The sequence below is a fragment of the Syngnathus floridae genome, chromosome 12 (assembly GCF_059516105.1).
Source record: "Syngnathus floridae isolate MCC-2025c chromosome 12, RoL_Sflo_1.0, whole genome shotgun sequence".
Lineage (NCBI taxonomy): Eukaryota > Metazoa > Chordata > Actinopteri > Syngnathiformes > Syngnathidae > Syngnathus > Syngnathus floridae.
In genome coordinates this window covers 1,957,965-1,982,911 of record NC_142424.1, presented here as the reverse complement: position 1 = coordinate 1,982,911, position 24,947 = coordinate 1,957,965, and the positions used below count along the sequence as shown (strand labels likewise).

Sequence of the window (24,947 nt, the reverse complement as noted above, 5' to 3'; positions counted from 1 at the left end):
TAAGGCAATTAAATAAGGCACAAAGTGTTCTTAGAAACAAACCTTGACGGCTCATTCACATGACTTTTGTTTTCCCGAATGGCCAAAATTCCTGCTAACAATTGTGAGAAGCTTGTGGACGTTCATCCAAAACAGTTGCGATAAAAAAAAAAAAAAATACCAATGACGTGTATGTCAACTTGTCACTTTAAAGGAAGTAAAATAAAATCTTTTTTTTTTTCCCCTCAGTCTGCCATTTAGTAAATAGAAATAATTAGATCATTTTAATTGATGTCGCACAGAAAAAAATTTTGTTAGCTCAGACCGTGAGAAAAAAAAAAATACTTTTAAATGTCACCGAAGACAAATGAAATAAGTTATACTTTAATACCATTTTTTTTTTTTTTTCCCCAGATGGCGAGCCAAAACCATCCCAATTTCTTTGTTACTTCATATCCTCATAGCGGCATTGTTCTGTGATTATTTGCATGTGTGTGACAGAACATTCTTATTATTCAAATAAGGCGGCGGCTTCACAACGTAGTTCAAGTTAGGTGTGTATTTTGACGCCACTTGGCACTAAGCCAGCTATCAATCAAATGCTCAACCTTTACGATTCTCACATTGTTGTTTTTTTTTTTTAAATGCAACTTAATTGTTGGTATGGTTTAGGTGTGGTGCGCAATTACTCGTCTTGTGAAAGAGCGTGATTTTTCCGTCATCTTAGAAAAACAAGACACAAGACTGGATATTTGGTCTTTATTTGAAACTTGACTCTTTCAGTTGCCAACAATTGAAGGAGGAATACTTGTTAGTTTAAATGTGGGTAAAAAAATATATACACAAAAATCTTTTGGATCCCCCCCCCTCCATGGTAAACGGATGTTGTTGAGTGTCACGTGGAGTTGAAGATGATTTTCTTGAGCTTCATCACCTCCTCGCTAGTGAGGTGCAGCATGGAGGCGGCCGAGCTGGAATTCATCAGCGAGTTCTTTGCCTCCGCCGCCTTCCGATTGGGCTCGCCGTCTCTCTGATGGCTCGTTGGTACCGAGAGATCGTGCGGAACCGGACTGGGGCTCCTTGGCGTTTGTTTGTCTTTCGCCGAGGCTTCCCAATAAGACGGCGGTTTGAGGCCGCTCGATGACATCATCACTTCTGGCTGGGAAAACTGAGAAGCCTCCGGAACGGCGCTGGCTTTCAAAACAGGGGAAGGCATTGCGAAGGTGGTGAAATGATTTTGGCTGGGGATGTGGCGAATTGGGGGTGTCAGGATGTTTGGACTTGGCTCCTTTTTGTCCGGAACCCTGAAGTCTTCGATGCTCCGTCGATGGAAGTCGGGGTGAAAGAAAACCTGTCCCGGGTGCATGTACTTGCTCTGTTGCGACATCTCCTGCAAGAGGCGAGGTAGCTGCTTGGGGTCGTGAGTCGCGCCCGGGGGTCCGTACATCCGCAGCCAATTGCGGAACACAGACAGGGGGATCTCGATCTCCATCTTTCCGTCGTTTCCGGGAGGCGGGCAAGGCTGGATGTTTGGTCTCTTCGCCGCCGGACCCTCGTCTTGGTACTCTGTCGGCTTGGTGAAGCAGGTGCGACCGTCGGCCCGAGTTGTCAGGGTGCTGTCACACTCTGGACTACTGCTGGAGGTGAGGTCCACCACAAAGTCCTCCCTGGCCCTGGTGAGGTACGGCGCGGCTCCAACCTCCGCTGCCTCGTCCGGCTTCTTGGCCCCGTCCTTCCTCGCTACCTGCGAGTGCAGCCGCGTGTACAGCGTTGAGGGCATGTTGAGAAACTTTGGGTTCTTGCTGGCCATAGGTGGGGAGAAGGACGATTTTGGATTCCTGTCCATCCTCTGACTCTCAGCTTTAATACTCAGATTGAGAGGCTCGCTCAATCCCGACGACGACTTGTACTGCTCGGCCAGGAAGCGCAAATGATCCAAAGGCCTCACTCGTTCCGTCTGAGCCGGAGCGTAGGCGGGGAAGGTGAATTTAGGCGGGGGGCCCGTCTGGGGGCTGTGTGGGGTCATCATGGAAGGCGACATGGGGACGTAAGGCGGCAGGATAGGGCCACTTGAGTGATAGCAGTTGGGATGTGGCAGTTGGAGAGGAAAGACAGTATGAGGAGGACCTGGCTGAAGGTTGGGATGATTCTGTCGGAGAACAAAGTGCATAGTTTAGTCATACCCCGCTAACTTGTCTGGTGACCTCGTCTGCCTCCATCATCCTCTGATTTGATCAAACCAGAACTACAAACCTAACCACCAACATACTCAACAGTCTATCATTAGTATTAAGCAGGAATTTAGTTGCACAATACTGAATGAGGTTAATCTATAATTGCATGTTTCTCTCCCAACTGGTAAATTCACACGTAACCCCGGTTTTTAAAATGTCACGCTCTAGACATGTCCGCTTACCTCTGGCACTATTCTATTATCAGACATCTACCGGTACTCCGATACTAATCCGAAACCCGGTCTCAAAATGGAGCCCATGCCCCATCTGCTTTAAACATCTTTCCAGAAAGATGACCAACCTGATGGTGCATGGGCAGTGACATCATCTTGCGTTTGACCGCCCTTGCCTCTATGTCCTCCACGCCGTAGCCGTGGTAACGGTAGTGCTCCACCACATGCGGCGACACCACGTTCATCTGCATTCCCTTCAGGTGGCACTCGTAAGGCAGCAGCAGTCTAGTCCAGATAGCCGCATGTCAGTTTCCAAATTGAATCGAGCCCCTTCCCCATTTGACTCACTTCTCGTAATGGCGGCGGGTGCAGGTGGCGGCGCTGGTGCTGCGAGGGTTCCCTCCTAGCGAGTTGTAGACCTGCTTCCAAAGCTGTTGAGACGTCACCTGTCCAGACAAAAGCCCCATCAGTCGTCTCCAGAGGTGCTTCATGAATCAAAGCCATAAAACCTAAAGTCCTGAAGAACTTACCTGGTGATAACCCCCCAAGTCTCTGACTGTCTTGAACATCACGAATAAATCGACTGTAAGAAAAGAACAACGGCAATAACTAAATAATATCTGATGTCAATTTTTGTTCCGTCTACCAACAATTTCAAAACACACTTTGTTTGAAGCCCAGATGAGGGATCCTCTCGATGGGTGTATCTCGCTTCTTCATGAAAAGGTAGAGATTGGTCAGAAAGGCCTCCTCGGTCACGCCCATCAACTCCCGGCGGTGCTCCTCTGGGACCCCCGGCTGAGCCTTGGCCCTATGTGCCTAGGAAACATCAATATAAAAAAAAATATTGATCAATGCCTTCCCTAAAATCCTAATCCCAAATCTGCAACCTATCCTGAAGCCCCAATTTCCAAACGTAGCTCTAATCCATACCCCAACTCTCACCCCTATCTCCAAATCATAATCCCGAAGTGTAAATCCAAATCCTAACCCCAAACGTAGGCTACTCGAAGTTCAAAACGATTTCGGAAATTGTGATACGAGGCCAAAACAAATCCTAACCCAACATCCGATCCTAACCCTCAAATGATTCCATGTCAAAAAAAAAAAGCAAAAATCATATCAACCTTCCTTTACTCACCATTTCCATTATGAGCGTAAACGAGGGGACCAATTAGTCAGCAGCATCCGAAAACACTTCAACACACAAGCACCCACACGCACGTACGTCCCGGCGGCTCTTCACAAAATATTTGACAGGACGACAGACAGAGGCTGCTTATTTCAACGTCCCTCCGTTAAGATTTCGACGGTTCGACCGGTTCGACCAGCTACCAAACAACTGCAACGCTGAAATCGACCACACGGCACAATTTGGCTCCAGAAGTTGTTCAACTGGCCCAAATGGCAGACTGGGTCTTGTTCGGCGGGTCACTTTCCGCTAAGATGTTCTCGGAAGCGTTTGATGAAATGTGAAGATATTTTACCAGGCAGAAAAAAGAATGCCACACTGATATGTAGGCGTGTTGTTTGCGTGTAAACGAGAAATGTAACATTAGGTTAGATTGTTGGACATTCTATTTCAACATTTATTATTTCATTTGTCACAGGATCAATCCCGTTGTAAAGATTTGTTGCTTTAAAAAAAAAAGCACCACCAACCAACATTAAGTTTATTAGGTCATTAAGATAAAAAGTCAACTACAAATATCAGACAGAAAAAACAAAATACAAATGAAAAGAAAAAAATGGAGTGAAAATAAAGATGGGAAATTCAAAAACTGAAAAATAATTAAAAAGGGAAAAAAGGAATGGAAAATTGAAAAAAAATGGAAAAATAACAAATATATAAAAAATAACACAAAATCAAAAGAAATACTAAAAATGATTAAATGTTCATGTTGATATATTATTTCTATCAAAAATGGAAAATTAAAAAAAAATTAGACAATAGTAAATAAATAAAAAGTAAGGCAAAAAGTCAATAGAAATAACAAAAATAACAAACATAAAATATGATTAAATGTTCATGTTGATATAGTCAATATTTCCATCACAAATTCATCAACTTTGATCATTTTCTTGGGGTAAAGTTTGAAAAGTGATATAAAGATAAACTAAGTCAAATTTAAAACTATGCGCAGTCTCTGAACATTCCCTGATATTCATCTATCGTCAAGCATACATGTCGAGACGTAATTTCATCTCATGCAGCCCGGCTGGTTCGACGGGAAGCGGATTTGGTGAACGTTAATCAGATAAATTGCAAAGACGTGCCATTCCGCTGGAATGATAATTACGTAGGCGTGCTTCGACTCGGGATAAATATAACATTCAGTTGATCTTGAGGACATTTTGCAAAGGTCAAGATTCTTTTCACGCCCCGAACACTAATCAATTACACTGCTAACCTTACTAAATAACACACAAATAGACATTTTCATTCAAAAACAATTTTTGTCCGAATTATTTGAGTGTCAACATTTCTTAAAAATAAAATCTAGAGGTCACAAAGTCTCAGCAAAATGACTTGTGGTTATGCAAGCATGTCTTTGTTTACTCAAATCCCCGCTCAGCAAAACAAAGGTGGCATTGATTCAGAGAAAAGTCGAAATATGAAAGTCACGCTTATCCATCTTCAGCTCGGTATGCCAAAAATATTATATTGGAAACGATGATGTCATAGTTCTAGCGGTCGCTCATCCCCCTAGTTTTTATCCACGCGTTAATGTAACCTAAAGTGAGCCAAAAAAATCGAATTGATGTCGTTGGACAAGTGTGCACACCCTCTAATTTTTTCCGGGCCGCAGAGAAAGATTAACGAGTGTTCAAAAGTTCAACTTGGGACGTTTGCAAACACAGCACAGCCCCGAGGGTCATATGCACTTATAGAATGCCGAGGTGACAGCAAATTTGACTTTGCGGAATAGCCGGCTCGGGAGCACAAAAGCTCTCGCATCATCGACTATGTCAAAAATGGCGTCGGCCCGCGTTTTGATTTCACATGTCCATGTTACCATCATCATAACACCTCGATAAATTCTCAGTCAAGGGTGCGCCTTGAATTCTTCCGCGTGACTCGTATGGATACAAAAGTTTTATTGCAGTTCCTTGAGAGGCATTTGGCTGTGTGTTTCTCAAGAAAATAGAATTCAATGGTGACAATGGCTTTGGGTTTTTTTCTTCTCCAACTTCCTTTCTTCACATGATGAAGGTCATGCTAATTTCACTCTAATTGCAGCATTTAACCAAAAGAACGGGGTGGTTCCCATTACCTGCTGAATGTCGGGCACGCCCCAGAACAAACTAATGACAACGTTAGCTTTTCATCACACTTTTTGTGCAGCGCTGGCGTCAAACCTCGTTTTCCGTTCCTCATGATGCAACTTCATGATTTTTTTTTTTTTGACTTTATTTTGACAATACACAGAAGATCAACTTAGGACAATTTTTGAAGTAATGAATAGCAAATTGCCATGTAATTGATGATTTGCTTAATTACATCCATCATAAAAAGACGCCGTCACGCCACATTCCTGGGACGGTAATTTAGGGTTTCAGCAGCGGCGTTATTACATTGACGCATTTCTGCCCTGAGGGGGACATCTGTGAATTGTTCTGAGGGTGGGGCCTTCATCCCACGGTGAGAAAGACGATCTTGATTACGCTGGATACGTTGCAGACCAACTGAAATGTGGACATGCCAACGTGAAGTCATAATTTTTGACTAATAACAAAGTCGTTCGAACGAGTCGGTGAAGTAGTTAAAATGTACTGCGAATTTGTATTGATAAAGTCATTCGAATGTACCGGCAGTTGTTTCAACATATTTGGTAAACTTGTTTGAATGTTTTGGTGAAACGTAGGCTAAATGCTAAAGGTATAGCATGTTTCCCCATAATGCCTGTGCAATTGTGTACTATACATATACTTACCAAATGTCATGTTGCTAAGTAAAACTCTGAGGGCTGATTTGTTTTTAAATCTGGATAACATTACTTAAAAAGGACCGCTTTGGACAAAGATGGCAGACTTCCTTTGTATTTACAGGCTTGGCCAGCAAGCAATCGCCTGATTGGCTGAGATCTGGGATAGGATAAATGATTGTATGGCTAAGATTGCTTATGAGCCCAAGCTAGCATCAACTCAAGGAAGTCAGGTGAGTCACAAAGATTTCATGACAGTCATAGCTGCCTAAGGTGTAGCCGCACATTATCATTTGAAAAATTGCTTTAATTGGCCTCTTGTAATAATAACAGCCTTTTGTTGAAATAGCTACATTCAGTGTCATTCTGTGTCGTTATGCCGCTCCCAATTCCAAAGACACACAACTGCCTTAGACAAGGCAATATTTCACTGTGGACAAATGTTGTTATTCCAGTACTTTTCAAATAAAATGTCCAGCCAATGCACAAGGTGCAGTCTGGTTAAATCGTCCCATCTGTCAGAATGAACTTGACTAATTTCTTACAAGCAAAAACGAGAAGTAAACGCACACAGAGCCTATCCAAATGATTAAACGCCCAATGAGCAACAAGCAGGGATCCGGTCCACCCACCAATGAGAAAGGAGCTGGGGGGGGATTCAGCAGTCCACCAATGAGGAACGAGCGTTGTCACAGTTGTATTTGTGTTAGTCAACAAGAGTCAAATGTAACAGTCCAGATTCCAGCCAATTGCAGAGTGGCGTCTGCACAGTTAAATTTGCATGAGGGCGTCCATAAGAACACAGGCTCCCAAAGTCAGACTTCAACTCAATATAATCCAATATGCCTGATCCAGTCAAGTCAGCGCCCAAGAAGGGCTCAAAAAAAGCCGTCTCTAAGGCCCCCGGCAAGCCTGGGAGGAGAAGAAAGAAGGGAAGGAAGGAAAGCTACGCCATCTACGTGTACAAGGTGTTGAAGCAAGTTCACCCTGACACCGGGATCTCCTCGAAAGCCATGAGCATTATGAATTCGTTCGTCAATGACATCTTCGAGCGCATCGCTTCTGAGGCTTCTCGTCTGGCTCACTACAACAAACGTTCCACCATCTCGTCCAGAGAGATCCAAACCGCTGTGAGACTCCTGCTACCCGGCGAGTTGGCGAAACACGCCGTATCCGAGGGTACCAAGGCGGTCACCAAGTACACCAGCTCCAAGTAAAATATCCCGCTTTGGTGTGCATCAAAACGGCTCTTTTAAGAGCCATCCAAATCACTTTTAAAGAGTTAGATTTCCGTCACTTAACCTGCTCACTAAATTACTTTTATTACTACTAAATTTACTAATTTATTATACTTGGCCAGCAAGCAGGAATTTCCTTGTTAAAATTTTCATATGTAATTGGAATCCAATACATTGCATTTGAAATTGTAAATTTATAATACTCTCATAGTCTGCGGACCTGAGAGAGGACATTCTGCCGCCTTCCTCTCATAACTTCATGCACACGTCATGTTGTGCAAGTAGGTCAAATGAATTCATTATTTATGCGTTGCAAGAGTGAACTGTTGTGAACTGGGTTCTCACATGACCGCACTTTTTATATGACGGCCATATTTTAGTATGAATTGTGTGGGAATGCTAAGCTCTTTAAAGACAAAGTGTGTGGCCCTTAAAAGGGCCTTTGGGTTAGTTGATTTCAGCGCAACGTCTAACCGCCGAAGCCGTAGAGAGTACGCCCCTGCCTCTTGAGAGCATACACCACATCCATGGCGGTGACGGTCTTCCTCTTGGCATGCTCGGTGTAGGTCACGGCGTCACGGATGACATTCTCCAGAAAAACCTTGAGCACACCACGAGTTTCTTCGTAGATCAGACCAGAAATACGCTTCACACCGCCGCGACGAGCCAGACGTCGAATAGCGGGCTTGGTAATACCCTGGATGTTATCGCGGAGAACTTTGCGGTGGCGTTTAGCGCCTCCTTTCCCCAGCCCTTTGCCTCCCTTTCCTCGTCCAGACATTTTGCCTTGCTTGGTATAGTACCGTAGTAATAACTGACTAGTCGTTGGTGCCCTTATAAGCAAAGATGCGGACCTAAGAGAGGACAGCTAACCCAATTCGAGGCGAAGTACGTCATCCACTAGCACTCCCCCATGCATTGACTAAACAATTTTGTCTAGTCTGTAGCCACTGTAATATATACAATAAAGTCTTTATTTAAACAATTATCAATTGTGGACGTCCACAATTATATTCAACATTCGGATTTCGGATTAATTAGTCTGCGTTACAGTCAAGTTTGTTGGAAAAAGGTTTGGCAGGACATTTGTAATCAAGCAAGACATCAAAAACCATTCTTGATTAATCCCAGTTCAAAGTAACAAATGGCTATTTAAGTTATAAAATGTACTCTTTAAGAAGGAATTGGTTGGCTCTTAAAAGAGCCGTTGGGACTTGGTGGTTGAGCTCTCCATCTTTATTTAGACTTAGCAGTCTTCTCGGTCTTCTTGGGTAGAAGCACGGCTTGAATGTTGGGTAACACGCCACCCTGGGCAATCGTCACGCCACCAAGCAATTTGTTGAGCTCTTCGTCATTACGGACGGCCAACTGCAGATGACGGGGGATGATTCTAGTCTTCTTGTTGTCACGGGCCGCATTGCCAGCCAATTCCAGAATCTCAGCTGTCAGGTACTCGAGCACCGCTGCCAAGTAGACGGGAGCACCCGCACCGATACGCTCGCCATAGTTGCCTTTGCGAAGAAGTCTGTGGACACGACCTACGGGGAATTGAAGTCCAGCACGGGAAGAACGAGTCTTCGCCTTGGCTCTAGCCTTGCCACCGGTTTTTCCACGTCCAGACATATTTGGGTAATTTTCGGCTTTGTGTTTTGATGACACGAATACTGCGGAGTACGGAGTAGCGTATATATACGGGCCTCTGCTGCCCGTTGATTGGTTGGCTGAAGCGGAGAATCGGTTGTCCAATCAGCAGCGAGCTACAGCCCTCCCTTGAGCAGAACCAGAAGCCCCCCTCCCTTTCCAAAGGTAACGTCATAAAGAATACACTAGATGTCATTATTACGCTCCTGTCGTGTTGAAAAAAACAAATCGACTGCTTATTGCGTGTGTTTTGTTTCTTAATAAAATTAAAATTCACATAGTCATGTTTATTTGATGACTACATTATCTAAATAATGTGGAATAAAAGAGACTAATTTGCTCTTAGTTTCTACAATGTAATAAAATAATGTACTCCGCCATATTAATTGTCGCAAATAATAAATAGCATTAAGACCGACTACTTAGCTTGTATATTTGTTTATTTGTGTGTATGCATATATCTGTTATCTTTAGAAAAAAAGCACCGTCGATTTTTTTGGATGAAAATGGACTGTTGACTTCCTGTTTGACGTCTCTCCAAACTCCAACACACCTGATTCACATTAACAGCACGTGCAGAAGCCATCCGGATCTAGGATTCCCTAGTTGCCCCTTTGATACATGTTTGAGTTATCATCTCTCTTGTCACTAATTTGCAGCAAGCAAACAAGCAGGCAAAAACAGCAGACTCGGAGCTGTCCAACTACCAGGTACCAGCACACACACACAACATGCGAACATAAGTCTGCACAAGGTGGCTACTTTTTGTGACTTTAAAGGCTTTGGGCATTGTTATCTTAATTTGTATTTTTGGTATTTTCTTTCGAGAAAAATGTTTTTGCATTCGATTTCCTGAGCACACGTTGCACTTGCAAAACAATTTGTTGCTTATCTGTTTGATTTTTGTTGAGTGATAATGTTGAACGTTTTTTTTTGTACGTAAAAAGAAAATGCAGGGGCGTTTATTTAAGGGACGCTTTTTATTGCAATTTTGTATCGTACTATCTGAACAAAACCTGTTATCATTACATTGACCAATTGGGGAAAACTAGATTTTAAACTTACCTATAAACATCGTAATTACACCGTAGATTTTAACAATTTTATAATTCAAATACCACCTATGACACTAGAAGGTTATAAAAAATGAGAATTGGCAATTCGATCATGAGTCAACCCATTATCCATCTTTATTATATATAAAATCGTTGTCGGTGATGTTGGTCTTATTTACTTGGTATCAGATAAATAAAAACCATCATACACGAATAAAAATATAAACATTTGTAAACAGTATGACAGAAATGAACCAACTCTTGCGAAATAGTGTGTGGCTCTTAAAAGAGCCTTTGGGTCTTGGCGAAACCGGATCAGTCTATTTGGAGCTGGTATATTTGGTGACAGCCTTGGTGCCCTCGGACACGGCGTGCTTAGCCAGCTCGCCTGGCAACAAGAGCCGCACGGCGGTTTGAATCTCTCTGGATGTAATGGTGGAGCGCTTGTTGTAGTGCGCCAGACGAGAAGCCTCAGAAGCGATGCGCTCGAAGATGTCGTTCACGAACGAATTCATGATGCTCATAGCCTTGGAGGAGATTCCGGTATCGGGATGCACTTGTTTCAGCACCTTGTAAACGTAGATAGCGTAGCTTTCCTTCCTGGTCCTCTTCCTTTTTTTACCAGCCTTGCTAGCAGATTTGGTGACGGCTTTCTTAGAGCCCTTTTTGGGGGCGGCTTTTGCAGGCTCGGGCATGGTGGTCAAGATATAAGAAAAGGGATTTGCAGGTTGGTCAGCGGTGCTGTTGGTATATTTATAGGCGCGTAATGCAAATAAGAGTGTGATGTCGCCTTTCGCGTATTGGCTGACAGCGTCCATAGCCGTGGCTAGGCTCGCTTTGTTGCGCTCTCTTTGGTTGAGATCCCTGCGGACGTGAAAGAGGAGAGTTGACGCGGTTTGTGGACGAACTCGCTGACCCTACCGTATGAATTATCAAGCTAAGTCTTTGTTCTATTTTTTTTAAGAAATAAGATATTTCACGGGTGGTTATTAAAAAATTATAGATATTATACGTGATGGTATCTTATTAGAAATATTCACTTGTTTCTCAAATGTTTTCTAGATCCATATTTTCATCTTAATTGCGTTTCCTAATTGTTCTCCGCATCAATGAGGTTTACCTGATTGTTTGTATTGATATTTTAGGTTCAAACAAAGCTCCTTACAAAGTGAAAGATTGTAAAAACGTTTATTGTTCACAGTGATGTCTCCTATATACAATTTCAATTGAAACAATATAATGAATATTATGAAATGTGTTGGTCTTTATTCCGGGATGTTTATTTGGAGGTTGGGCAAGACGCTCGTCCAAAAATGTACATAACGCATCCTCATCTTCTGTCTGATGTAGTTCTTATCCATATTATGATTGATCTCCAGATATTGGTGTCCATTGGTAAATTTAGGCCAGGTGGCAGGTACGCTCAAGTCTCCTTTGTTGGGATCTCTATCGACATGATAAAAACAGCACAAGCAAATCAATATGGGAGATCAATTACATTTTGATCAGCTTTCCAATCTAAAGGAATATAGCTTACCCAGTTTTGGCAAAATTGGTCCAATAGGCAATCATGTAGCGAGCGACGTCACGATGGCGAGGCCAGTAGCCCAGCGGCGTGCTCAGAGGTTTCCCAAAAACGTACTGGAGGTCATCGGCGTGGTCGGCGCCCATCCAGCTGGGATACGGCCTACCGATGCCGGCCATGCGGTTGGGCTCGGAGAAGAGATACGAATAGGTCCTGCCGGATCTTTAATCAGACAAGAAAAAAAAGTTATATTCTAAATGCATTTCAATTTGTTCTTTGCAGATTCTCGCAGTAATGATTCCTCACGTGGCATTGGCGGCGTGAAGGTAAAGAGCGGCCTGCGTAGAAACCAGGAAGATGTAATCTGTTCCGATATCCACGATTGTCCTCTTGACGTCCTCCTTGGAGGGATTGCTGGCCCATGTTGACGTGTACAGGGAGTAAGCTTCATCCAGCCCGACTTTGTTTTGAGTGTAAGTAGCCAGCAGCGTCTTCATGTCATCACTGTCGAAAACAAAATGTCACATTTTCCAACGTCTGAACTCCCGCTGAGAAATAGCAAATACTTACATGGACGTGTCTACGAGGTGGGAGTTGATGGAAGGGATGTCTATTGCCGTGAAGAAATGTCCATCCATGTCGTTGACTCCAGCAATGTAGTCGATCTCGGCGGCATTGTGGAACAACTTGGAAGGCTCGTCGGGCAGGAAATCTCCATCGATGACAGCGGACAGGACCAAGTTGTTTACCAGGGGGGCTGAAAGAGGAAGAAAATATTTTTTCTTCTTGCTAGTTTATCCACTCCTCAAGTGACACACTGAGAGTAAACGAGCAGAAAGAGAAAAAGTTGTTTACCATCTGGTGAGCTGGACAACTTGAGTGCGCCTGCTTTTGTGAGGAGCACTGGATCGGTCATCTTCAAACAGGCGGCCATTTTGTCATCTGTGGGACAGTTGACCTTCAGAGCAATCTGAGAAGAGCGGAGGAAATAATTGGTCATCTGTCAAGCGTAATGAATGGCAGGAAGGCGTGTCCAGCAATGTTTGTGTACCTCCTCTGCGATCTTGCGGGGGTTCCTGATGATACCCCACGGGCAAAGAGCAACCCCGCTCTGGGAGATGGCTCTCTTGATGATACCTTTGTTGTGAGGTGTGAGGGTCTGTAAATGACAAATGTAAGATGGCTGCTTGGTGAGGATGTAGAAAGACAAGTGAGCATCCCACCTGGAAGCTCACGCTAGCGCCACCTGCAGACTCCCCAAAGAGGGTGATGTTGTCTGGGTCTCCTCCGAACGAACGGATGTTTCTGTGGACCCAGGCAATGGCAGCCTGCTGATCCCACAGACCGTAGTTTCCTGTCGAACATCATTCTTGTATATTTATTATTATTCTTTTAAACTCTAGCGTCTCGGACGCAATCAACACTAACTGGTACCTGGTAAACTCGAATCTCCAGTGCTGAGGAAGCCCAGAGTTCCCACACGGTATCCGAGAGTGACGACTATGACATTTCCTCTATCTGCGATCTCCTGCCCATCGTAGAGATAATTATTCAGGAAGTTAGCACCCATCGAGCCTCCAGCCAGGAAGCCGCCTCCATAGATCCAGACCATGACCGGTAGATTGGTCGACACTAGCAAATGAAGATCATAGGAAGTATGACAGATGGTGTCAAAAGTGATCTTCAAGATTAATTAGGCTTTAGGCGGCCCATAAAATGAATTTGCCACTCCTTGCTCAGCATAAGATGCACTTATTATTTACCTGTTCGGCCATGAGGAACCCAAATGTTCAGGTAGAGACAGTCTTCACTTCCTCTCGTGTCACTCATGAGAACGTTCAACTGAAGGCACCGCTTCCTGTATTCGGTGGCCTTCAGAACACCTGGTCAAAGACATTAAATGATTAAATATCATGGTATTTTGTAACTTTCTGCGACAAATGGCATGTATCACAATCAGCACAATGGCGATCTAATTTAGAGATTTTATTTTGTTGGCTATTTTTCTAAACCGGAAATAAGACGTCCGGGTCACTAAAACCCCGTAATTGACTGATGGTGCGTTCAGTGACCTCTCTCAAAGTAGGACATCTTAAAACTACATGGGGGGAAAAAAATAATGCACCAAACAGAGATGAGCAGTACGTGAGCACATTGTAGAAGGTAGTGGAAACATTTTTGATCATTTATTTGATGTATCAACTGAGAAATTGTGTTTCTGCAGGTGGCTCCTCACATTATGATGTCACAAAGTGAGGACTCTGTAGTTTTCTATAGTGTTACTTGAAAACAGTAACAGATTTTGTTTTTGTTTTGTCAAGCCAAAAGTGTAGTGGCCAAGCGACCCACATAGGTTTATCTGGATAGATAAGATTATTTTTACGCAACTCACCGTCCCAACCAGGGTGACGCTGCGGTTTCTCAAACCTTCCAGGAATATCAGCAAACGGAACCCCTTTGAAGATGTCCATGTGGTGTCGGAAGCCAAGACGGATGTTCTCGCCTTCCACCATGCCGCCCTCCGTGTAGACCACCCCCAGCTGAAGATACAAATGACCAGCAGACATTTTGGTATTGTGGAAGTTCATCAACATTTTTAAACAGTTTTCTTGATATTCTGTCTGAATGAAATTGGACATATTTGAAATGACTTACAGAGACGGCAGACACCGTCTCCAGAGTGACGGCAACGGTGAGCAAGATGGCCAGCTTCTCCATCATGACCAGAATGAGTTCTTCGATGACTTGGTGGCTGGACTTTTATAAAGCGGACACACCCCCGGAGCCACCTATGAAAATGTGAGTTATTTTTTCTGAATTTGTAATGATGTGTGGCGAGGGAAGTTGACACAGCTGTGTTTTGAACTCCAAGTCACACTGCAAAGTTAATCATCACACTCATAGTTTTATCAGAAATGAACAGCATATCTTCACACCGACATATTTTTTTGGGGGGGCAGATTAAATTTATTTTAGCCTGAAACCAAAAAATGAGGTTTAGGTCAAGAAAATGGCAATTAACTGTATAAGTGTAACTTAATCTTAAAAAAATAAACACTGGTGAGAAGCAAATTTTAATGATGACTTTATTTTTGTGTATATTCTTTGCTTCAAAAGGCTGCATAACAAAATATCAAGTTGAAGTTTTTATTCAGTCGTGTAATTTTTTTTCTTTTATTCACAGATCGGTATAAAAAATTTGAATAATTTATTTATTTTAATGTGGCCTTGGGACTAGACTTTTTTTTTAATGTGAATCAAGCATTCATAAATGATCAAAACTATCCAGAAAGAGGGACACAAAAAGTGATACAAACTACAAGTTTTATTTGTGTAGAAGTAAAATAAACACAGAGATAATTGTCATAATATTGTCTTTTGTCACATATAATCCAATATTTCAGTCTCCATCTCATTTTCACTTCCCTCTGATGGCTGATACACTTCATCCCCTTCGCCTTCCTCATGTTCATAATCATCATCTTCATCATCCTCGCTGTCGACTTTTGAACTCTGTGCCGTCTGTTTCGGTTGCAAGGTGTTCTTTTCCAATGCTGATGGAGAAATATATTTTTAATAACATGGCTAAAAAAACACAATGAAAAAAAGTCTCATTTCCTTACGCGATTTGTGTTCTCGCACAACCTTCTTAACCAGAGACGAGATGATGTCCCGCAGCTTATCTGTTGTTCCCATGGGACACCAGCCGTCACGCTCATCGCACACTTGTGGGTTGTTATTCTGCGTGATGATTTCCTGGATGCTGGACACACACGGCAAAAATCAGGAGTCCACTATGAATTAAAAAAAAAAAAAAAGCTGTGTACCTTGGCACATGCAAGTCACACAGCTGGTAAAACATCTGCCGGTTAGGTGGTAGCATGCCCTCTCTGAAAATATAGGCAGAGTCCTGGAGACATCAAACAATGCACAAATTAGTATCGACGATAGTATTTAAAATTTATTGGTTAGATGCTAAATATTGTCCAAATAAAGTTAAATCAATTTCAATTGCAACCCATAGTGATGATGTCAACTGACCTCTAATTGATAAGAGATTGGCACTGGATCTTTGCTAGTGCCCGAACCCTCCTGATTTCGAAGTTCTGACACACTGGCTGGAGTTGGACCTGGGCATTAAAAAAAAAAAATTAAGCAACAATACCATAATGGAAAATTATGACTGGAATAAGTGCATCCACTGACCGGTCTTGTTGAACGCTATCGGTAGCGTGTAGTTCAGGGAACTCCTCTTGGGCTTCACCAGTAGCTCAGATACGACATAAACTAAAAATGCAAGACAGACAGAAACCCAAAAGTCATTTTTTGGTAAATTTCTTGTCCCTTGTTGATTTAATAAAGAAAATAGCACAAAAAAAACAGACATTAAATGCAATGAATTAAATGTGCCAACCTTGGCCACCAGGAGGCAGTATAATACGGTACATAAAAACAACATTGTATTCAACATTTGAACATTACAGAAAAAACAATTCATAAGTTTAACCTTTGTAGGACACCAATAACAACATTCCACCATTGATCATCTTTTTAATTACCGTTTTTGGTGCTACAGCGCATCCTGTAGTTGAGCATCTGGTAAATTTTGGACTCGACTGTCTTTCGAGGGTCGTAGCCAAATCTCACCCACAGGGTTCTCCATGGTCCGGTCACCTTGATAAGAAATGCGACGATAGTTTTTATTTTCTTTCTTTCTTTTTTATTTAACAGATAAATAACAGAAGATAGGAAAATGCTTTGATTTGAGTTTTTCGACCGCATCCGCAAGAATGCAGAATAAAAAAAATAATTACATAATTGTTGTTTGTCTTTCACCCGTTTGTCTACCTTGGGGTGAGTGGGGGTAAAAAAAAAATGTACGAAATGATGTTTATTCTTTATCAGGCACACAGTGTCAACTCACCATGTAATACGCCACGACCGGCAGGAGTCTTTTGAGTTTTTCCGGGTGGATGTTAAGGTTGGCCTTGACGGCATTTCGGGACCAGATGGGTCGGCTCTCAAACATCTAAAAACAAAATTTAGGCTTTGAGATAAGACAACAGCCCAGCAGAATTATGGAAAAAAATATATGTCTGCTTGCCATGCATGATATAATATCGCTAAAGCAAGGTCACTGATGGTGGCGCAGTGTGAGATCCCACACACCCAAACAGAAAATTCATTTTCGATACTTAAGTTCCATTTTGACAAAACAATTTGACTTTTATTCATTTTTTAAAAATGTTTTCCAAATATTAGACTTAGATAAAACCTTTAAAATCCTCCTTGAGGATGATCATCTCGATGCTTTTACTGTAATTGACAAGAATATTATCCAACATTTAGTTTCTACTGGTTGAAAACTTGATTTAAAAACTTGATTCTCTTTTTTCTTGTCTCCACTAGACAAACTACACTTCATGATCCTGGCAAAAAGTTAATTTGGCAGCAGTTTTTCTGATTCAAGTCCGGACATGGGAGGTAAGAAGTCCAATCGATGAGATTGGAACTGGTAGCAGTCGAAATCATCATGATTGATTATTAGAATGTCGGAAGTGAATTAAGACTATGAAAAGTGATCAGACAAACATACCGCCACTAGTTTTTCCTCACATTGGAGGTCATACTCAGTCGTGGCCATGGTTTTCCATTTTATCCGAGCCGTCTCCTGAGTTTCGGTGGGAACCTCGGGATCGGCGAAAGTGAGGAAAATGGCATTATGGGGCCGACGGGGTCTGTTCAATCCAATGAAATTTGTCTTGCCCTGGAGATTATCAGCTTTCCTGTTCCAACAACCGAGGAAAAGTACAATCAAGATTTATTTTTTTCAAGTTAGAATCACTATAATAAAAAGTTGACCACACGAGGGACTCACTGCTTGTTAAAAACATCAGCTCTGTAGAAATAATCAACTGGTGTGTCGAGACGCGAGAAGATGGTCGGGGGAAGGAAGAGCGGCATGGGCTGCTTAAAAAACTCTTCCTTCTCGGTTTTCCGAAGGATGATTTTGTTGTACAAAGATGTGTGTTCTCCATTTTGGGAATGCACAGCAAGGCACTGATAATCTGCCATCCCTGCAAGACACAAAAGGTCACTTCTTAAAAGCAAAATAGAAACATATACATTGAGATTTAGACTGGCATTGAGTTTAATCACCTTGAAATTTGTACGTTGTCCCGATGACTCCAAGTATCTCCATGTTGATCTCAGCAACTTTGGAATCTCTTTTTCGGACTCTCCTTCGTACACGGAGGAGAAGATTGCTGGATGAGAAGCGGTTACCGCATAGAGAATGACAGAAAGGGTCCTGGGGTCGGTAGCGCAGCTCTAGTCGCAGATTCGGTTGGCTGAAGGTCTAGGAAAAAAAACAAAAATTCGAAATACCTAATTTGAAGTGATCATATAGTTTAAATTAATTTGTCTTAGATGCTCAAGTTCAGATCATGATAAATGGGGGCACAAAAAAAGGTGGCGCATCTTTCTGCTTGCATCACAAACCTCTCCACATGCCCGATCTGATGTTTTGCTCTTTTCTTTTCTTAATTCTACTTTACTTACTTCCGAAATATTTCTTTGACCGCCAAGCGTCTCTAGCATCTTGTCCACGTTGGAAACTAAGCCTGGATACTCCACGCATACCAGCTTGTTATCGCGCAACTCCAACGTTGACGAGCTGCCGGGCACTATGTCCCCATTATTCGAATCGGAAAACGAAAGTTCTTTCAGCGTGAACCCCGAATTTATATCTCTAGAATCCGCCATTGTTAACAATTCACTATATTTAATACGATCTAAATATTGCCGGATAAGTTTAATATGCGTTTATGTACTAATCTCCAGGCAACTGCGACTGCGTGTCGGGAAGCAGCAAAATAATTCCGGCTAGAAACACTAATCATCAAATATAGTTCCAGGCCCAATGTTTACGTTTTGATTAACCAAATGAACATTTTAATTTTATTTTTTTATGTTTGGCGTCATTAATTCGTTGATTTGATATAATACTCTTTTGTATCTATATATGTCGTTTTTTTAATTTCCCCGAGATATAAAAAGCTGAATTAACAATACAAATATAACTTATTTTCGTGTATAAAACGTATCCAATTTATATCTATAAACACGCAGTTGATTAAATTTGACTGTATTTTATATATTTTTTAATCAACTGTATCGAACAGAAAGAGGCGTCATTGCGTCATATGGCCGCACGATGGCAATGTAAATTCAAAAAAGAAAATTGTATGACGCTGCAATAGTTGAGTTAAACGGAATAATTTATGCTTATTTTCATTGTATAGTATTAAACAGTTAAGAAATGACTCTTTTTTTTTTCCTCATCAAGTTTCCATTCACATTACAAATGCAGACGGGACTGGCTTGGATAAATAAATGTGGGCTTTGCAGGAAGAAAATAAATAACCTTTAGTTGCCTTGGAAATCATGTTACTTTTTTTTCTAATGGATACAAACAAAAACTGTAATGACACTTAATGCATTTTGTAAAATCTGCTAATGTGACATTGCAGTTCATGGCTCCATTGGCAGATGGGCGAGGATTGGTCCAGAGGGTCCCAAACACTGACTGACAATCAGTTGCGTGCTATGGTGACATGTTGACGTGATGATCGACTTGTTTGAGTTTAAATGTTTGACACTCCTACGTCTTTGGGTGCTATCTCTCGCAAAGCCTTGTCCGCTCCTCCCTGCCTCTTAGCTGGCCTGCTCTGACCGTTGAAGTGTGCGGAGGCCATGATAGCATTATCAGACACCCTTTGCTGCCTGGCTTTCACTGGAAGAGCCTGTTGCACTCAGATTTCATGTTTTTTTTTTTTTGGATGCTCTTGCTTGCTTCTCAAGTGGCACACTCCCCTATGGCTTGTTTTAGCTTTAACCTGCAGCTGGCTGTTTGACAGTTGAGAAGGTAAAATAGGGTCACTCCGCCCATATTTGGTACGTTGGGGTCCCGCGAAGAAATTTAGATGGGTTATATTTATGTATATATTTCAACAGCGATGGTCATGTTGCCCATTTTTGTGGTGACTAAACAGGAAACTGATCTTCCCCTGCCATCACTCACTGCCGGAGTGTCCTTGAGCCATGTCATTGCCGCACTTATCTGCGGACGTGCCGAGCCACAACACAGTGACAGCGGCAATCAAATAGTATCACATCTGCACATTACAGCAGACGTGATCATACGGCAACTTCCGTCATGTGGAGGAAATCTGCTGACAGTTTCAATTTGTCAGAGGAATGCAAACAAAAGTGTAACATTGAATTTTTTTTTTTTTTTAGCAGTTATGGGTTGATAATTTTTCCTGTCTGATTTCCCGCTCTGAGTTCCGCGAATTTGCCAGCCCTCGGGCACATGGTTGCACAAACCAGGCGCCGCTGATTTGCATGGGGAACATTTGCAAGACAAATTTGCATGTATGCTCCGTCTCCGGGGCTGATGTGGGTGTCTTGTGTTTATCCAAGGAGATTGGAGGGACAATGTTCAAATTGGATTCAGGTGTTATAGTTGGCATCAAAAAAATCGTATTTTTGTGTCTTTACAATCGTCCCACTTTTTTTTTTTCTAAAATCACAAAACAGCTTTAAATGTACCAAAGATTTTTTTTTAAATTTCCTGCAGGGACCTTTGAGCTGCACAGTTAGGAAGCAAATGAAGTCCTAAACATTTGCAACTTTTACAACACCTGGAGCAACATGCAAATGTACTTCTACCTGAACAGAGGTCAAATTGAACAGTTTATTTTTCTGCTTATTCAGCATTTTTACACTGGTGCAGTCTTAACACCTTTTTCTCCCGTTTTTCCTGAGGCTACGTGTGACCCCCCCCCATTCACAACCTGTGTCCTGTTTGCACGCCCCACCCACAATCCTCCTCCTCTTTTCTGTTAGTGTCGTATTTTGATTAGCTAAGGTCTGACTACGAGCAGGATGTCCCCGGCAGCCGTGTAACTGTTACACATGCAGACACAGGGGGCCTTGTTTCCTTTACGATCTCCACACGTTTTGCATAAAGACCTCAGATTTGTTTGCCCGACCGTAAGCCTCCACATCTGCTTCTCTTGCCCACGCAGACACTGATTTAAAATATTTACGTTACACTGCCATCTTTTATTTCCCGTTTGGGCCTTAAACCGGCATTTGAAATCAAATTCAGTGAGCTGCGCAAATGTTTTTTCTGATCATGAGACAGCAGCAATGCTGGATTTGAATTTGATGCATCCTGAAATATGAAAATACAAGTCGGCGTCACGTATATCTCCCAGCGATGCTTCATCCTGTTTCTTAGATTAAACAAAAGTCGCTGATGATCAGATTTGCCCGAAGCATCTTAAAGCGCTAACTGGTTTGGTGTTTGACGAAGGCGGTGAGTTTTCCTTCCAGACTGTTTGTTAAAGTAAATCCAATGTGCTGACTGGGTGTGGTGACGGTTGACTAAGTCATCAACCCCTTTTTTTTTTTTTTTTTTTAACAGCCTATTAGTTAATCCCTGTATCCCAGTCAACTCGATGCACTCTGAAGACCAGGCGGCAACAGTGGACAGTGTGTGTGGCTAAAGTTTGATAACGCCTCACTTGATAGTTTGTGTAATTCTGATTTCCAGCTGTGATTACAGTTCTAGTTGTCAAATTAAGAGGACTGAATCGAATCTCTTTTGATTTTGGCCTCATTTGATTTAAATTTTCAGTAAGATAGGAGGCAGTTTATGAAAAAAAAAATCTAATTTGACAAAAAATTACAGAGCTGATTTTTTTTATTCTAGTGGTTGTGTTTTTTACTATTCCTAATATTACGCTCTTCTCGCAAATAAAAGGATTACATTTCGTAACTTTTGATAATTTATTCAGTGAGAACAATTTAATAACTATTTTACATTTTACTGGAAGAGTGCGTGTGTGTGCGTGACCTCTTCCAGTGAGCTGAAAACACTTGGAAGCAAACCAGAACGAGCTGGAAAATTTATGTTGACAGAGTTTATCACATCATTTTACTAGGCTAACAGTTAACATGTATTTTGCCCTGGAGGGAACAGGATAGAGCAACCACAGCTTCAGCTCATTCTTTATTTTCACACACATAGTGGAATACCTCACAAAGACCATTTACAATTCTCACGTTACATCCATACGCAGTTTAAATTAGAACTCATAGGTCGCTAAGCAGAAAATCTCTTACGTGTTAGCTCAATCGAGGTTATCCGGTTCGTCTATGAGGGCCTCAAGGGTTTTTGTGGGACAAAATACAAGAATATTTTCTTGCAAAATAAAACATTTTGTCTTTGCGAGTTCCCATTATGCCCCTTTGATCAAATTGACAAAAATCCCATTGCGCCACAATTTAGACCCGCTGTTACCTGGTTCAAAGTCACGCTAACATTGTAAAGGGACAAGTCTACCTCAGGTTTCATCGACTAAAGGGTCCAGCCCTAAACAGGTAAACTAGATTGAAACCTACCCTTATTATTTATTTTGAATTCTTTTCAAATACTTCAACACAAATGTAATGACATACTGTCAACAACAACACATTCTTATTACGGGGGGGTTGAGCACTTGTAAAGTTCAAATCTTAGCGCCGCCCCTGGACAATCCCGCATGTGTCACTTAATGCTGTGTTGGCTCTCCTGGTGCCGGCGAAGGTCCACTTTGCGTTGGAAGCCTTTGGAGCAAACGGCACATCCAAACGGTTTGAAGCCGGTGTGTTTCCGACTGTGGGTGATCAGGTTGGAACTTTGGCTGAACGCTTTACCGCACACTTGGCACTTGTGGGGTTTCTCACCTGAGAACACACACAATGTGTAAAAAAAAAAAAAAAAAATCCAGGATTATTTTCCAATTATTTGTTTAAAGGAGCAGCTGTCTACTTAATACAAATCACTCTGCTTCTGGAAAATCAGGTTTTGTCACTACCCCTTAGGTGGGAGCAACTGAGCGTAGCATAATGTTTACATTTCTATCTGTTCCACATGGTTGGGTTAGGTTTTGCTTATAGCTCTTGGAAACATGACTTTTCAATCAGACCATATGATTCATTTTTAAAAATGGCAGCAAAGTCATACCGGTGTGAATATATGTATGTTTCTTCATGTCGGACTTCTGATGAAACCTCTTCCCGCAGAACTGACACGGGTACGGCCGGGTGTCCGAGTGGATGAGAAGGTGCGTGGACAGCGTGGAGGAGCGCTTGAAGGACTTGCCGCACATCTTGCACTCAAAACTTTTTTCCTGGACATACACGGAATGTGTCACGTGGTCAGTGCAAGAAGAACTTCAGTCAATTTCAGATTTTTGAGATTATTATTTTATTGAAACATTATTTTATTAAACATTTATTGAAAAACACAAAATAGCATATTTTGCCTTCTATCATAGCGACCATCTTGAATCATCTACGCTATTTCAGAAATCATACCTGGGAGTGAACATTCATGTGTTGCTCGAGGCTGACTGCGTGGCCAAAGGTTTTTCTGCAGATGCTGCAGCCAAAAGGTCTCGTTCCGCTGTGGGACCTCCTGACGTGAACCTCCAGGCCGTGAGGTGTTGAGAACACCTGAAGCACAGACAACAAAATTGCAAATAGTGATCCTGAACTTACTGGCATAACCCGTTTTCACTTTCAAATGATCTACCGAGTGTTCATTACGTCATTTCACCGTCCTCCATGTTGGATGGGTTTCAACCTCGACGTACCTTATCGCAGGTGATGCAGTGGTAGGTGTCGGAGCTTGGCGAATAGTGGGTACTGCAGTCGAGCGGCTGCTGGTTCTGCGGGCTGCGGCTGATGTGCGTGTTGTATAAACTGGCGGTGTGCTGCAGCACCGTTGGGCTGAAACCCAACCGATACGGAGAAGGAACCCGCTCCCCCCAATAGGCCGGCTTGTAGTAAGAAGGGAATTCTCCCTTCTGAGGGTCTGATGAGCAAAGATGGCATCAGTTCTGGAAGTTTACTGACGCTTGTAGGAAAATATGCTGCTCACCTGTTGCGTAATATGATTTTGTGGGAGCCACAGGAGGTCTGGTGGGCTCTGCATGCACAGGTGCAGGACTCTGAAGTTCTTCCTCTGCTTTTCCTACTGGTCTGAGGTCTGTTTGGAAATGCAGGCCCTCAGATTGAGGCCTCTGAGGTGAGATCTCTGTAAATCCAAAACCATGCAGTTTGATTGATTTGAGCTTGTAAGATCTTTTTGGTCCATTAAATAAAAACTCAGAGCCTATAAATAAAACCAAACTCATAATTAAATCTTCACTTTCATTTATTTTAATTTGAGATAAATTTGTTCAAAATGAGTTCACTGGGCTGTTGTGAATAATGATGAAAAGATATACTTCTAATAGTTTCTAAGTTATTGCAATTAATGTTGACATTTTTTTATAATTCATATTTCAAAGTTACCTGTCTCATTTTCATATAATCTATGCACATTAAATGACGAGCTCCGTTTGTTTTTCACCAGGAAAGATCGAGGCATCTCGACTCTGTAAGCACAAATAACACGTACGTCAGCTATTTAAAAAAGTGTCTTCAGTAAATATTAATTTCAATTTACGTTAAACAAAGCTTGTGTTTTGTCAAAAGGGAAAAATACATTAAGATTTTAATTGGGACACCCAAATCTCTGTAAAGGTAAGCATAATAGATCATACAATATTGTCAAATTTTATATGATATTCAAGCTAAAAATAAAAGTGAAAAAAGTAAATCCTTAAATTAAAGTAGAAACTCACCTTAACCAGATCCAATTAAATTGTTGACTTCGTTCAGCTCTTAGTGTGTCTCACCCAAATTAAAATCCTTTCCTTCAAGTCCCCAAAGCAAACCAGCGTAAAAGCATCGCACTTGTTGCTCTTTCTTTTTCTCCCCTCCCTGATTTCCAATCAGATAATTTCGCCGGAGAATCTGACTGTGGTTTCAGCCAATGGTAGAGCCAACCTGCAAAAGGCAATTTGCGTACAAGATACACGGAGCCTCTCCGGCTTGTACAGTTACATTCAATACACAGCTGCAGGGGGAAAATATGAAGAAAAAAAAAACTGCAAAAAATATACAAATTTTGCAAACTTTAAAAGAGATGCGCCATTGCTTGCAGATGCGTTTCAGGCATTTTTTGTTTTTTGGAAAGGGGTTGAATTGCTTATTTCAACTCTGAAATACAGTCAC

At 42.0% G+C, this 24,947-nt stretch overlaps 8 protein-coding genes and 1 long non-coding RNA gene across 10 annotated transcripts; 2 read left to right on the top strand and 7 right to left on the bottom strand.

Moving 5' to 3' along the window:
- Window positions 1-724: 724 nt before the first annotated feature.
- arid6 (AT-rich interaction domain 6) lies at window positions 725-3,780 on the bottom strand. The gene is made up of 6 exons (XM_088391033.1): window positions 3,528-3,780; window positions 3,052-3,205; window positions 2,917-2,969; window positions 2,735-2,832; window positions 2,515-2,671; window positions 725-2,128 (listed from the first exon to the last, which is right to left on the bottom strand). The coding sequence occupies exons 1-6, from the start codon at window positions 3,534-3,536 to the stop codon at window positions 875-877; spliced, it is 1,725 nt and encodes a 574-aa protein (XP_088247159.1). The 5' UTR covers window positions 3,537-3,780; the 3' UTR covers window positions 725-874.
- A 3,371-nt stretch (window positions 3,781-7,151) lies between these two features.
- On the top strand, window positions 7,152-7,619 carry LOC148389429 (histone H2B-like). Its single transcript, XM_088391039.1, has one exon. It carries the CDS (start codon window positions 7,155-7,157, stop codon window positions 7,527-7,529), a length of 375 nt encoding a protein of 124 aa, XP_088247165.1. The 5' UTR covers window positions 7,152-7,154; the 3' UTR covers window positions 7,530-7,619.
- Window positions 7,620-7,768: 149 nt separating this feature from the next.
- LOC148389428 (histone H4) lies at window positions 7,769-8,437 on the bottom strand. Its single transcript, XM_088391042.1, has one exon. It carries the CDS (start codon window positions 8,329-8,331, stop codon window positions 8,020-8,022), a length of 312 nt encoding a protein of 103 aa, XP_088247168.1. The 5' UTR covers window positions 8,332-8,437; the 3' UTR covers window positions 7,769-8,019.
- A 66-nt stretch (window positions 8,438-8,503) lies between these two features.
- LOC148389427 (histone H2A-like) lies at window positions 8,504-9,306 on the bottom strand. Its single transcript, XM_088391038.1, has one exon. The coding sequence runs from the start codon at window positions 9,171-9,173 to the stop codon at window positions 8,787-8,789; it is 387 nt and encodes a 128-aa protein (XP_088247164.1). The 5' UTR covers window positions 9,174-9,306; the 3' UTR covers window positions 8,504-8,786.
- Window positions 9,307-9,337: 31 nt separating this feature from the next.
- Window positions 9,338-23,136, top strand: LOC148389423 (uncharacterized). 2 transcript variants are annotated; one of them, XR_015861524.1, is made up of 7 exons: window positions 9,338-9,356; window positions 9,851-9,901; window positions 12,054-12,244; window positions 14,206-14,342; window positions 14,429-14,570; window positions 17,181-17,255; window positions 22,908-23,136. It is a non-coding gene; the product is annotated as an uncharacterized LOC148389423 (long non-coding RNA). The 2 variants fall into 2 exon arrangements; XR_015861523.1 differs by having other exon boundaries at window positions 9,342-9,356; window positions 9,666-9,901.
- Window positions 10,357-11,041, bottom strand: LOC148389426 (histone H2B 1/2). Its single transcript, XM_088391037.1, has one exon. The coding sequence runs from the start codon at window positions 10,939-10,941 to the stop codon at window positions 10,567-10,569; it is 375 nt and encodes a 124-aa protein (XP_088247163.1). The 5' UTR covers window positions 10,942-11,041; the 3' UTR covers window positions 10,357-10,566.
- On the bottom strand, window positions 11,416-14,579 carry LOC148389425 (bile salt-activated lipase-like). The gene is made up of 11 exons (XM_088391034.1): window positions 14,427-14,579; window positions 14,164-14,311; window positions 13,535-13,654; window positions 13,206-13,403; window positions 12,995-13,125; window positions 12,823-12,930; window positions 12,627-12,741; window positions 12,342-12,528; window positions 12,078-12,275; window positions 11,784-11,993; window positions 11,416-11,692 (listed from the first exon to the last, which is right to left on the bottom strand). Exons 1-11 carry the CDS (start codon window positions 14,490-14,492, stop codon window positions 11,512-11,514), a joined length of 1,662 nt encoding a protein of 553 aa, XP_088247160.1. The 5' UTR covers window positions 14,493-14,579; the 3' UTR covers window positions 11,416-11,511.
- Window positions 15,079-18,651, bottom strand: gtf3c5 (general transcription factor IIIC, polypeptide 5). Its single transcript, XM_088391035.1, has 11 exons — window positions 18,333-18,651; window positions 17,931-18,129; window positions 17,650-17,848; window positions 17,368-17,557; window positions 16,696-16,800; window positions 16,331-16,445; window positions 15,978-16,058; window positions 15,813-15,901; window positions 15,599-15,681; window positions 15,395-15,534; window positions 15,079-15,325 (listed from the first exon to the last, which is right to left on the bottom strand). The coding sequence occupies exons 1-11, from the start codon at window positions 18,534-18,536 to the stop codon at window positions 15,153-15,155; spliced, it is 1,578 nt and encodes a 525-aa protein (XP_088247161.1). The 5' UTR covers window positions 18,537-18,651; the 3' UTR covers window positions 15,079-15,152.
- Window positions 21,606-24,722, bottom strand: gfi1b (growth factor independent 1B transcription repressor). Its single transcript, XM_088391036.1, has 7 exons — window positions 24,515-24,722; window positions 24,183-24,265; window positions 23,767-23,922; window positions 23,480-23,700; window positions 23,202-23,339; window positions 22,849-23,014; window positions 21,606-22,568 (listed from the first exon to the last, which is right to left on the bottom strand). The coding sequence occupies exons 2-7, from the start codon at window positions 24,256-24,258 to the stop codon at window positions 22,390-22,392; spliced, it is 936 nt and encodes a 311-aa protein (XP_088247162.1). The 5' UTR covers window positions 24,259-24,265; window positions 24,515-24,722; the 3' UTR covers window positions 21,606-22,389.
- Window positions 24,723-24,947: the final 225 nt, after the last annotated feature.